At 36.2% G+C, this 14,516-nt stretch overlaps 1 protein-coding gene across 2 annotated transcripts in view; it reads left to right on the forward strand.

Moving 5' to 3' along the window:
- LOC125665990 (uncharacterized) overlaps positions 1 to 13,941 on the forward strand; it is a 28,868-nt gene extending 14,927 nt beyond the window's left edge. Inside the window, exons 5-8 of one of the 2 annotated variants that reach the window (XM_048899038.2) lie at positions 9,119 to 9,259; positions 11,009 to 11,092; positions 12,362 to 12,434; positions 13,199 to 13,941. In XM_048899038.2, the coding sequence (XP_048754995.1) occupies positions 9,119 to 9,259; positions 11,009 to 11,092; positions 12,362 to 12,434; positions 13,199 to 13,868 (968 nt within the window). In that variant the 3' untranslated portion in view covers positions 13,869 to 13,941. The remainder of the gene's footprint in view (positions 1 to 9,118; positions 9,260 to 11,008; positions 11,093 to 12,361; positions 12,435 to 13,198) is intronic. The other variant, XM_048899039.2, reaches the window with a different exon arrangement.
- The last annotated feature ends 575 nt before the right edge of the window (positions 13,942 to 14,516 follow it).

Below are 14,516 nucleotides of genomic sequence, written 5' to 3' on the forward strand. Positions count from 1 at the left end.
ATGTTGTGACCGAGGTGTAGTCTATGTTGTGTCCGGGGTGTAGGCTATGTTGTGTCTGGGGTGTAGGCTATGTTGTGTCCGGGGTGTAGGCTATGTTGTGACCGGGTGTAGGCTATGTTGTGACCGGGGTGTAGGCTATGTTGTGACCGGGTGTAGGCTATGTTGTGACCGGGGTGTAGGCTATGTTATGACTCTGGTGTAGGCTATGTTGTGACCGGGGTGTAGGCTATGTTGTGACCGGGGTGTAGGCTATGTTGTGACCGGGTGTAGGCTACTGAAGCGGCAATGTAGATGGTCGAGGTTTTTGCATAATATTTCAATTTATGAATATATTTCGCAGGAAACATATGGTTACGGAAGAAAGCATTAATTCAGGAATACATGGATACATATATATCCACTGTACACTTTCTAGTTTTATCAAACACCTCAACACAATTTCGACGATCGGGGCAAGTTTGGCACTACCGCGTGTCTAAAATCAAATATCAGGACAACGCTTTGTTTCATGGTCACTTTTATATGACCAATAATTATGTGTTATCAGTATAAATTTATATGTATACATGTATACTGTCAGTGAATAAAACCAATCGTATTTAAAGATATCGACGACAAATTATTGTTTTGCACGTGGTGTATGCTACCAGATTTCTTTTACAGATAATTAGTGCGGAATATTAAATTTTTAAGCATACTGATTGTAGTATAGTACAGTGTACTTCTATTTGTTGTTTTATATGTACCGTAAGTAAAATAGTTTATCGAATGAAACTATGAAAGCAAAACTTCCGTTACATAATTATACCTGTCAGTCCATTTTCACGCGGTATGTCTGTATACTATTATGTATTGAACCAATCAGTGCCCAAAAGCTTTTGTTTCACGTTATTATCTCAATCAGTACACACCACATACGAAATGGCCATACACATCCTAGAGGTAATCATTGTCCTCATCATGACCTTAATCAGTTAATTGTGTTCTTTGTCTCACCATATCAGTGTATTACTACGCCCTGCATGTTATTAGTTACACAGTTAGTTAATGACCTGATACGGAAAAATACATGATGTAAAACGAAAACCCGTATCGGGCTCTGCGAAAGAAAAAGAAAACCCCTATCGGACTTGGCGAAAGAAAATCCGTATCGGGCGAGGCGAAACCCTCGCCCGATACGGGTTTTCTTTTCACACCATGCATTTTTCCGTATCAGGTCACTAACTAACTGTGTAACGAATTTATCACGTCGAAGACCTCTAACTGTATATGTGGGAGATCTATATCATATAACTTATCGCTTCGCCAATTTTGTCAAGGTTGCATGTCGAACCCAACAATAAATTACTCGATCAATACGGATTTTACTCGCATGATACGTTTTTTTTTTTCACGGCGTCATGTGACCAAGATCTGACCAATTAGATTTCAACAATTTAGTCTGAGGCGTGATAATGGGGTAATATGTATCGGCCAATGACAGTGTTTAACAAGCACATGTATATAAAGGTATCATTAATGCGGGAGATCGAGAAATCAATTTTATCATGCTCTTAGTAGTTCAACTACAACCCTCATTTTGTGTATATATATACACAGAATGAGATACTCTTCTCAAAACGATAATATTCTTACACCCATTTGTAAGACAAGTCGCACATGCGCAGCGTCTAACACCCATCTGTAAGGCATTGTATAGCGATTCTAAGGCATTCAGTGTATAGCGAAGAGAGATTGAACAATTTTAAATGATTTAATTAAATCAAGGCAAATGTATATTGTTAAATAATGGTGAAAGTGAAGTGAATCAAATTCATGTACCGGTAAATGATTAGAAGCGGATTTTTTATTTGGCACTTAAAAGAGTTTTCGGGAGAGTTTTTCGCCCGTGGTAAAACTAAGAAAATATGTGGTATATGATTAGTTTTCATATTTTCATAAAAAGAAAGTTTATGTAACTTTATATCAAGAGATATGTATGAAAATGTAATTTCTTTTAAAACATTTTGATAGGACATGCTCTTCCTACAGACTTCAATGTAAAATTCTAGGTCAAATAAATCAAGCAGCAACCAAAAGGTAAATTCCTCTAGTGTATGGTTTTTGTTTAATAAACCCTTCATAATGATACCATGATTACAAGAATCCCGCCATTTATTTATGAGATATGAAATATGATCATTATACATTGAATACCTTAACATTGAAGGGCGTTATGGATATTTTCATTTTACAGGTGTGTGGTTTTTATTTCAACTTTGTGGATGTAGTCATTTTTATTTTAGATTTTGTAACGATCTGTTCTTTCCCAGAGATTGCTGCATTAGTGCAGGAGAGGGTATAATGGAGTCATCAGTGCATTTGTCTGTCTATCCAGACATCTATGGATATTATTTTGTTGATAAAAGATAAAATGTGTCGTTCACGGGCTCAGATACATCTACTGTATGTTGAGGAGTTATCCACGAAATAATATTCAAAAGTTATGTTAAGCATATCTTTAATACTTTGAATAAAGCCTTACTTCGTGTCAAAGGGATGTGTTTATTCCCCAAAGAGCACAATTTCCCTATTTTCACTATCCAATGTGCATTGTGAGGACAGTCCTAGTTTTTGTCCCCCACCCCAATGTGGAAGGGGATATTGAAATACCGGTGTCCGTCCGTCCGTCTGTGTGGACGCAACTCCCCTGAAACCGCTGAACGGATTTTGTTCAGATGTTGTTGGATTGTTAGTCACCATGTGTAGTTGATTATATTGCGCCGTCATGTTGATGCAATAATTTTTACTGGAGTTATTGGACTTTGTTGAATTTGTACATGCTACATTTACACTATAGGAACACTTTGTGAACGCAATTCCTCCGAATCCACTCAGCCGAGTTTGTTCAAACTTTGTAGGATTGTTAGTCACCATGTGTAGTTGATCATATTACGCCGCCCTTTTATTGTGACAATTTTACAGGAGTTATGGGACTTTGTTGAATTTGTACATGCTACACTAGGAACACTATGGACGCCACTCCTCAAAGACTGTTATACAGATTTTGTTCAAATTTTGTAGGATTGTTAGTCACCATATGTAGTTGATCATATTGCGCCGTTATTTTGATTCGAGAAATTGTACAGGAGTTATGGGACTTTTGTGCTTCAACCTTTTGCAGTGGTGGGGGACATGGAAGAATTTGAGACAATGGGATACATTTTTCACCGTGCAGCGCGAGTTATTTCCCCCTGAACTCAGGGGGCGCACATTACGTTGCGGTCCTCAAGTGATTGCACCATTTTAAGGAAGAGATGAATACTTTACTATTTCTGATTGTAATTAAATGCTATTTAAGGAAATTTTGTAGAAATTAAATCATTATATCCATGTGTCCCGTGTGTGAATAATTGCAGTCTTGTCATATTTAGATTAGGCTAAGGATGTCTAGGATGTCTTTAGCATGTCAGCAATTCTTTATTATTACTTTTTAGCTCACCTTAGCCAAAGGCTCAAGTGAGTTTTTCTGATCAAAATTTGTCCGTTATCTGTCGGCGGCATCGTCGTCGTAAACTTTTCACATTTGCGACATCTTCACAAGAATCGCTGGGCCAATTTCAACCAAACTTGCCACAAAGCATCCTTGGGTGAAGGGCTTTCAAGTTTGTTCAAATGAAGGGTCATGCCCCTTCAAAGAGGAGATAATCATAAAAATGCAAAAAATAGGGTTGGGTCATTTATAAATCTTCTCAAGAACCACTGGGCCAGAAAAGCTGATATTTACACGAACGCTTCCTGACATAGTGCAGATTCAAGTTTGTTCAAATCATGGCCCCCAAGGGTTGGATGGGGCCACGATAGGGGATCAAAGTTTTACATATTAATATATAGAATAAATCTTTAAAAATCTTCTTCTCAAGAACCACTTAGCCAGAAAATCTTATATTTACATGAAAGCTTCCTGACATAATGCAAATTCAAGTTTTTCAAATCATGGTCCCCGGGGGCTGGATGGGGCCACAATAGGGGATCCATGTTTTACATACAAATATATTAGGAAAATCTTTTAACATCTTCTTCTCAAGAACCCCTGAGCCAGAAAAGCTGATATTTACATGAAAGCTTCCTCACATAGTGCATATTTAAGTTTGTTCAAATCATGGCCCTCGGGGGTAGGATGGGGCCACAATAGGGGATCAAAGTTTTACATACAAATATATAGGGAAAATCTTTAAAAATCTTTTTCTCAAGAACCACTGAGCCAGAAAAGTTGATATTTACATGAAAGCTTTCTGACATAGTGCAGATTCAAGTTTGTTCAAATAATGACCACCGGGGGTAGGATGGGGCCACAAGGGGGATCAAAGTTTTGCATACAAATATTGGGAAAATCTTGAAAAATCTTTTCAAAAACCATTGGACCAAAGAAGCTGACATTTACATGAAAGCTTTCTCACATACATGTAGTGTAGATTCAAGTTTGCAAAACTCATGGCCTCCAGAGGTAGGTTGGGGCCATAAGAGGGATTAAGGTTTTACATGCAAATATATATGGAAAGTCTTCAGATATGGGCCAAGGTGATTCAGTTGAGCGATGTGGCCCATGAGCCTCTTATTATAAATATTTTCAACCTCCAAAAGCACAATGACTATGCCAGAAATTGCATGCGCAACCAAAGCAATTCTTTGACACCGCGGACAAAAATATGTACATCAGGTGTCAATGCACGGAACATGTTAATTATATCAAATCCGTATCTCTAATTAATTTTTCTGTTGAAATCTGTTTTTTAATGTACGCGTGTGATTCTATCTTTTGAAATTTAATGTTTGAGTAAATCACCTTATCCAAAAAGTAGACAAAAATGATTATCAAGCACGTAACGAGAGAGAGAGAGAGAGAGAGAGAGAGAGAGAGAGAGAGAGAGAGAGAGAGAGAGAGAGACTTTTCCCGACAATGTACCTTTTCTGTTATCATTTCATGCTAAGTTGGTTATTTTAACCGGCAAAGTTTAATCTATAGGTTGCCCCCTTTTATATAATAGTATTGATTATAGTGGAATTATAAAATTAAGAAATCAGTGAATAGAATTTCAGGACCAACCCCCCTCCCCTTTCCTCCCACCACGATTTAGGATTTGGAGCTTTGGGTTTTGTTATATATTTATTTTATTGCTTGTCAAAAAATTTGCAGACAATTGTGAAATAAAATGGTTTCATCGTGCCTTTATTTCCAGAAATGTCTTTCTTTAAACTAACTATTCGCGCAGTTTATCACGCCGCCATCTTGTTTTTTTAATTTTTTTTTTATTTACAAGCTGCATCGCATGCAATTTTCGACGAAAAGTTCAATGTAATATAATGATTAGAACCCTGTTTTAAAAATTATCACATTTTCCATAGTAGTTAATCATTCAACACATCCATTATTGTTTTTTTTTTAAACAGATTACTCATGAAAGTTTTGGTATGAATTATATACAACTTGGACAGAATTAAGCATCAAATACCACATAGGTCTATATCCCTTCAATTTTACAAAAAGGATAATGCTAAAACCGTTTATCGTAAATTCGAAGAGACAAAACCTTGTTATAATGAGAGATAGTGATACAGCCTGTTAAAACGTAGCCCAAATAAAGCTTTTGGTACCGTAAGCTTTACAATACCCTATTTGTTAATACTATTTTATCTGAAGCTTGGACCCTATCGGTAAACACGCCCCCTACTTCCGGTGTAATGGCAGTAACTGCAAAAATGTAGGGCATGGCCATTGTGAAGTTGATACTGACATATGTCGGACAATATAAATGTCATTCTTCTGCTGAGTGACGTCACTACCGCCCATGTCACTTAGAGAGTGTGATAATCAACAATGACGTGGCCCCTAAATGTCAATGAAGGATGCTGTTGTGTAAGATTGATAATATTTATTCATTTCCACCTCTTCATGTTTAAGATAACTACTCTACTTAATTGGAGTGTATTTTGCTTACATGTTCAGATCACGTAAGCCCCACGTCAATAACTACCCACTTTTAAAGGTTGATTTCTACATTTTCTTAACCTCTGTTTTGTACGGGACTTTCGAGATACGGATCCACTCCGACTTTTATCGCGCGTGTAACGTAATTTGTAGGTCATGTCACTTCCGGATTACAATAACAACTAAGTAAACAAGCATGGAATACTTCAAGTGTTATCAAATTACTAAAAATTATTAAAATGCTTGTTTCAAAGAAAGGAATCACTACAACCATTTATAAGAAAAAGTATTTGATTAAATTATGTGAGTTGCCGAGGAAAACAAATCTAGGGAATATCTTATAGGGATATCGCTAAAACTTCACGCCTTCCATTCAAGGATACGCGTCTAAATGCGCCTTTTTCCTTCCATCTAATTTACATCCAGGTACTAAACACCAATAGCGACTTGGATCGTCATCGTGGGACTGCGCATAGCTCTTTACGGACCGTATGCTAGCGAAACACCAGTTGTATAGATGTCAACTGTTTACTATCACATGACCGCGGTGTATAAACGTCAAGTCTAATCGGTCGTTCCGGCACATCCCGAAAGTTCCGTATTACCTAACACTGACTAATTTTTAATTAATTGAAGGCTTGTTTTAATCGATTGAAAATTGATTAGATCACTTTGCAGCTTGTTTTCAATTACATAAATCCTTTTTGACATATCTTCGGTTGTATCAATCCCGTGGGGATCCGGGTTAGAATAGGTTCTCAGTACTCCTTGCTTGTCGTAGAAGGCGACTACATATAAATTATGGGGTGGTCCTTCGGATGAGACCGCAAAAACCGAGGTCCGGTGTCACAGCAGGTGTGGCACGATAAAGATCCCTCCCTGCTCAAAGGCCATAAGCGCCGAGCAAAGGCCGAAATTTTGCAGCCCTTTACTGGCAGTGGTGTCGTCTCCATATGAGTGAAATATTCTCGAGCAGGACGTTAAACAATATACAAACAATCAATCGGTTGTATCGTCCGCATACATGTGAGCTGTTTAGTATTGTAAGTATTCTGGGTAGCCATTAAATAAAGAAGTAAAAATTGATGGTCCAAGTTTTGAACCTCGAGGTTCGCCTTTGGTAACACCGAACGTGTCTGATTTAAGTATCGACTGAAAATCGTATCAATTCTGAAATTATACAATTTGTTTGGGTGCCAGTTTATAAAATCGACCTAAAATATGATAAACACAAAAATGGTTTGTGTCTTCTCATGGAATAGACTGCTAGTGAACAGAATTCAGATTTAGGATTACGCCTTATCATCATTGCGCTATCGGACTAATATAGGTCATCAACTCACCGCCATCACAACAACGTGAGCTACTGTGTCGCTGCACTCACACTTCAGATGAGGAAAGTGCGATAGTCTCGATGTGAAAATATTTGCTTGTTTCATTTCCATTGTTTCAACTCTGGTTTGCAAGAACATCTATATTTATGAAGCGTTACAGATATTTTTTTTATCAGATTGCCATGTGTAAAATAAAAATCGTATAGAAAAATGCCTCAATCTAGGCCTCATTAAAATTTATATAATATAAAAATGTCTTTTTAAACTATTCTTGCGGTATATCACGCCGCCATCTTCTTTTTTTTTACTAACTACATCGCTTGCAATTTTCGAAGAAAAGTTCAATGTAATATAATAAATATAACCCTGTTTTAAGAATTATCACATTTCCATAGTACTTAATCATTCAACACATCCAACAAAGCTGAGCATGATTCCTAAGGAATATACCCAACCACACATACTAATATTACAATCGTAGGGATGAATATAAACTTTATATACAAGACATAGTATAGATTCTACCTCTAATTGTTAAGCTATCATTGCGTCATATGGTCCATACCATAAATACTTGTATTTAGCATATTTAAAAAGAGATGTTTAATTTAGCTTTTGTTCTATTTATGTATACTCTCCTGTGTGATGTCTGTATATACCATATTTATGTTAATATTATGTTCCCCAAACAAAGTCCGGTACTTTTTTGTCCGGTAGTGTTCTCAAAAACTACAAAAGGGATCGATATGAAACTTTCCAGGATGATAGTATAGCGTTTGTAGATGTGCATCGTGATAGTCATTTTGTCTACACGTGCATGCACGCGCGCGCACGTGCACTGCAATTTTGGTACAAAAAATGGAAAATCAGAATATTAAAGGGATCGATATGAAACTTAAATAGGATGGTAGTATATCATTTGTACATATGAAAAATAGTAGTTATTTTGTCTGCACGCGCACGCATGCGCGTGCACATGCATTACAAAATTTGTACATTAACTTTGGAATCAGTCTAACTTTTTTGTTGTTCATTAAAATGGCTTGATATTCATATCATCGGTAGGTATTGAGACCCTTAACTGATTTGCATGGTCAAAATGACCAATTTGCATGCGCATGCACGTGCGCTTCATTTTAATTGGATAATACTAAAACGTTTGTAACTATCTTATTTATGAAGCGAATGAGATGATATTCACAGCATACGTAGACAATATGTGTATCTATATATTGGTGTAACAAAAAAATGCCAACGCTCATGCGCGTGCAACATTTTTCAAATGTTCAATTTTTAAAGGACGATAACGTTTTTGTTTTTCATCAAATTCTTTTGATATTAGGGATTTAGATGTGTCTTGGTACTCCTTACAAATTGCTTTGGTTAGAATTACTGCTCAGCACGTGCATAAACATGTGCTGAATTCCGATTGGACGATTTTAAAATCGCTATAACTTCCTTATATTTGGTGGAAACGTTATGAAATTGATACTGTGAGTATATGATACAAATGCATGTTGAACGACATCAACAAAAATTCGGAATCATACACGCGTTCGCGTGTATGCACGTGCAACGCTTTCTTTCATTTCTTGGTACTGAAATGGCCATATTGAACGTACTACGTGTAATTAAAGGCTAAAATAAAATGATTTTTGCTATAGATTCACAAGGACATCACTTTTGAATTGGGGGAGGTTTGGGGAACATATGTAACGGTCCCCGTTACAATTAGAACTAGTTCTGTTTCTGATGAGCCGTTTGGCTCAAAGATGTGGACATTATCATAATGCCAGCTTGTTGTTTTCTTTAACAGTGACGCCAATAGGAGAAACACCTAAGGACAATTACTTAGACCCGATCTCCAACCAGTGTCCACCAGGTGCTTCAATAGACAAAACAGTGGGCAGTTTTCCTATCGACTCCTATCCTGATTCACCGCACGACAAACACCATGGTAACCACGACTACGACTGACATAAGGGTCGTAGATTTTAATATAGATAAAGGTTTAAAATTTGTACATGCTCTACAATGTATAATTTCTATTCAAATTCAATATTTAATGTGGGTTTTTTCTAAACCAGGACAATTATTATTTACGTTAATAGCCAGCGTACTGTACAACAGCATTTTTAATGTTTATAAGTTTTTAGCTCACCTAAATCTTGGGGTCAAATGAGTTTGTACGCTGTCTGTATCATCGGTAACTTTACATTTTGACTTCTTCTCGGACCCCAGAACCACACGGGCAATTTGAACCTTACTAGTGTCTGGATAAGTGGGATTTAAGTATTTTTATCAAATGAAGGACTACGCCCATTCAGTGGGAGAAACATTATTTAAAAGATGTATGTTCACCCCACCTGCGTCACTTCCGCTATTATTTCAAGTGAATGGAGGAAAAATGTTCGGAGAAAAAATTCTGCTAAGAAATCTGTCGTTAAGGAGGAGTATGACACTAGAAAAATCTAATATGGATGGATAGTGGAGGATAATATGTATAATGATATTTTAAAATGATATATCTTTTTCAAAATTATTTTTTTCCCAGTTTTAACAACATTTATTCAGGTATATAGTCAGGCTTTTACACAACCCTTACAACCCAACCTGAGCAGGGGGTACAGAGTTTTAAGAATTCCAACTCTTTCGCTCACACATTCACACGGACAGACATTCATACTAAACAAAGGCTAGAAGTAAAGAAAGTAGAAAAAATTGGCAATGTATTCTGGCTGAGTTCATAAATATCATACTATAAAAATTAACAATCAGATATATGATGTAAAACTTATACGGTACCAATTTCAATGCACCATGCAGATGCGCATTTCGACAAATAATGTCTCTTCAGTGATGTAATACCAAGGTTGTTATAAAAAACAAAATACTACTTTAAACGCACTATTGATTGAATATACATTTACCTTACCTCTTAGGAAGTAAAAGAAAAATTATAACAAATGTATATAATACTAAAAAAGAAGCATTTTAGGACATTTTTGTTTTAACATAGTTTACATTATACTTGAGCTAATGTTTCAAATAATTTTCATTTCTTTTCAAACTGATCTGTACAATTATATTTACTTGCAATTTGTTTTTCCAATCTGTATACATTGGTCCAAGTGGCTTTAAATATACTCAATGACAAACAATCTCCTGTACATTTGGTTTAGTATATATAATGTTTCAAATGGTAATTTACAAAGTTTACCATTTTAATTTTCGAACATCCAAGGATAAAAGTATTCTTATCAGTTATAATATTGAATGAAAAGGTTTCTGTAAACCAACACTGCACATTTCTTTTAAAAAAAATTCAAAATTATATTAGAAAGAAATAAGATGATCAGGGTTGAGAGAATCCCCCCCCCCCCAACAAAATGAGCTTCGCTATCTCTGTAAGTAAGCCAATAGAATTAACCTCTGAATAATATGAAGAAAAGCACCCAAATGTCTTAACATTGTGATAGTATACCTGTATTAGTAACGTCCGGTTTTCCTAACTTTTCTAAATGTCAGCTGTACGCGCACCTGCGTGTTCTATACAGGTCTGTGGGATTGTTAATCAACACTTTCCATATTGTTTACTGCAGTTGTAGGAGACTGGGTATAGATAAATACGACTTCATGGTAAGACTACCTACGATAAAGTCTATCACCATGTCAGAGGGTAGTCATAGTGTCGTACCTCTTGTAGATCAGACGATAAACAAGACTAATACACTGGTCACCGTCCTAAGCGGCGATTCCGTGTCATCGGTGGACTATACAGAACGAGCAGGTAGGGGTGGCGGATCTAGTTTTGTGACATTTTCACCTGTGAAAACTGTTTAATAAGAAAAATATGACAGGACGGAATTCAATATTTGTAAGCATAAGTGAGCAAAACATAACCTTTTTAAATAGTACCATTAGCCCCCCTCCTTTTGATCAGTATTTCACTTTTCCCGTGTTGATTTCTATTGCGATGCATATTGTTTCCGTTTTATTAGGCGCGTTGATCAGTATTTCACTTTTACCGTGTTGATCTCTATTGCGATGCTTATTGTTTCCGTTTTCACGTGCTCTTGATCTTTTTCTTTCTTTGTCATGTCCGTGACCATTGATTTTGAATTTTAGGTGGCATCGACCTTTTATTTCCTTTTTAATGTGAACGTGACTGGGTTGTTGTGGGCCTGCTTTTTTTTTTTTTTTTTTTTTTTTTAGTACCGTATATACTCGCCTATAAGTCGGATTTTTGGGAGTCAATTTTTGGTCTAAAACTCTATGTCCGACTTATAGGCGCGTCCTAAGAAGATTGGTATTTTTCTGGGCGGCGTAATGTAGTGTTTTTTTTTTAAACAACTCCGACGATTATCATGGACTACCACACAAATGATTATTGTTCACAAATACTAGACATATTGTATTGTTTATGTATTTTAAAATTATGTATAAAGTACAAGTATTTACATATTTTTATCTAGTTAAAAATTATTTACATACCGGTAACTAATCTATCGTTTATCGGTAAAATTGAATGACGAACCCGATTTAATATTGAAATATTCATATGTATACCGGCTGAGATATATTTCATAAAAGATTGAATATTGTTAACAGATAATTTAGATCATCATTCTTGACTCTTAAAAACTCTATTGTTGATTCAATGAATTATAACAGAATCCCACCATAACAGTTTTCGCGAGACACGTGCCACTAAGTAAACACGGTGTCAGGTACTGGTAATTAGGAGACCAACAAGGTAAACAAGGGATCATTGCCCATACTAGATCAAGGGTTGTGTTTAAACCCCAAACAGATATGGCTTGGATATTGAGCACCTTATAATTATTAATTTCTCCAAATATTTTTTGAAACATAGATAAAAACACTAGAGTATTGACTTGAAATTGTCAACCGAATCTGACAAAAATTTGTACCGACTTATAAGCGGGTCAATGGCAAATTCCTACAAAATAACCTTAAAAAATACAACCGACTTATAGGCGGACCGACTTATAGGCGAGTATATACGGTATTTTATGTATTTTTTCATTTTTTGCAGTGTTTTACGTGGCCTTGATCGTTGCTGCATTAAGTCTGACAGGACTCATCGTGATCACCACCATATGCATAAGGTAAATACATAAATCAGATCTATGAATCCTATAAAGATCAAAACGAGGACTCGTTTAAAACGCCTTCTAGTTTTACAAAACTTTACCAAATGGCTGAAGATTTGCTTAACCGTTTTTACCACAAGCGGTGACTTGATTGAGCTATGATTTATATAAAGTCATTCGAAATGTGACCAGCGTCGGTTCATTACTTGTAAGACGATTCTAGAAAACATGACCAGCCGGAAACTTTGCTCTATGCAAAACCAAATATGTATGTACACAATGGCCACTAGATAAGGATTGTTGATTTGTATGGACGTCCTCGTGCATAAACTGTCACGTTTTCCATTGCTGTTAATCACTCCACCTACCCAGCAAACTAGACGTGATAATCCTTTTATCTATATTTGAATGTTTGAGAAATGCTGCCTGATAAAACTTAAATGAATATATGACATTTCATGTTAATTCTCATAGTCCCGCCCCCAGATGTTTCATATACACTAGTGAGAAATTTACATCCAGCTGTAAGTTGTGGGGAAATTAATACCTTACAGCTTCAAATGGTTTATCACAGGGAAAACAGAAATGTAAATATATAGTGGTAGGTACGGTATGTTTCATCCACACCTTTATGAGTAATCAGATTTATTTAGTTTTTGCATATTTTATGTATACCTATTTGGTACAGATGTAATTAGAGGACTCTAGTTACTTCTGAAAAAGATGGCTTATGCACGATAGTGTTTCTTTTTCTATTGAATTTCTCTTGTCTCTTTCAGACGACAACATCAGTTGAAGTATGGCGGTGGTATTGACATTGCCTCTCTTATTAGCGGACGATCTCCCTCGCTCGATATGGCGGCGCTCCGCCCTCTTCCTCTGATCTCATCATCCACGTCATCACGTCGTCATAGTTACCCTAGTAACGTCCACGCTCGTCTGGAGGAAGGTTACAGCATTGTTGCTGATGAGATACCGTACTTTGGTCCTTCTGACGAGTTGAGGTCACCGGCATATGCAGAAGTCGAGGACAATATCGCTGCATCGTTATCCGAGAGGAGTTCCGAAAGGTTTCCATTTGGATTACCTGGAACGAACCTCTTGACCACGGAAAGAAAATCTGTAGAAAATGTATATTCTGACTTGAATGATAGAAATGTATATCATGAAATTTCAGACGATTTAATTCGAACAGAGAATGTGTATGTTCCAAGTCAAATACCGCCGATGACTTTATCAATATTTACGGGAAAAAGGAATATAAATAAAGCTAAAAATAAAAGTTTACAATCTATAGGTAAGCAAGACTCTGAAGAGACATACATACTGTGTCAAACGCCAGAGAGGGAAGTATCGCCCTCAATGGAATCCAAAAAATCTGAATCCGATGGAAGCTTGAATACAGAAGAAAATGACTCATATGAAATATACCAGTCAGTAGATGTGTGAGTGATGGAGAGAGATTCATTATAATTGTATTGTATTTGTTAAATATTTGGATTAAATAAAAGATTCTATCCTTTGGCATTTTTAAAAAATATTTAATATGTAGATGAATGAACCTTGAACTGAAACATAAGCTGAGATTATCATCACCTGATGTAGTGATATTGCCTATTTGATAGGGCGATATTCATCCATGCTTATCTAGGTATTGAACTGTACATTCAGTCTTGTTCAATGCGCAAGTTTTGAGATACGTCCGAGTTATTTCCCTTTCGAGAACTCTCGTACACAGTAAGGCGCGAAACAATGCTTTCATACGGGAGTGGGACAAATACCTATCACTGTTCAAGTGAACGTGCTCAGGTATTTTCTCATACGCAGTTTCATCTCCTGAATTTGACTGCTACACAAAATAAGTAAACAAAGAATGTTCAGGGAGTAATAAAATGCATGGAATTCTTATTATATCAAGTTATTTCGTTGCTCGTACGTATCATATATAGGACATTACTTGCAAATATTAGATTTTAATACACAGTGCATAGGAAGGTCTTGAAATGACGAAAATACTGAAATTTTACCCAATTTGATATAATGCACCAAAACAGGTTCAGATGCCCAAGATACGTTTCAATTGATATAATATTTTAT

The sequence above is a fragment of the Ostrea edulis genome, chromosome 10 (assembly GCF_947568905.1).
Source record: "Ostrea edulis chromosome 10, xbOstEdul1.1, whole genome shotgun sequence".
Taxonomy (NCBI): domain Eukaryota; kingdom Metazoa; phylum Mollusca; class Bivalvia; order Ostreida; family Ostreidae; genus Ostrea; species Ostrea edulis.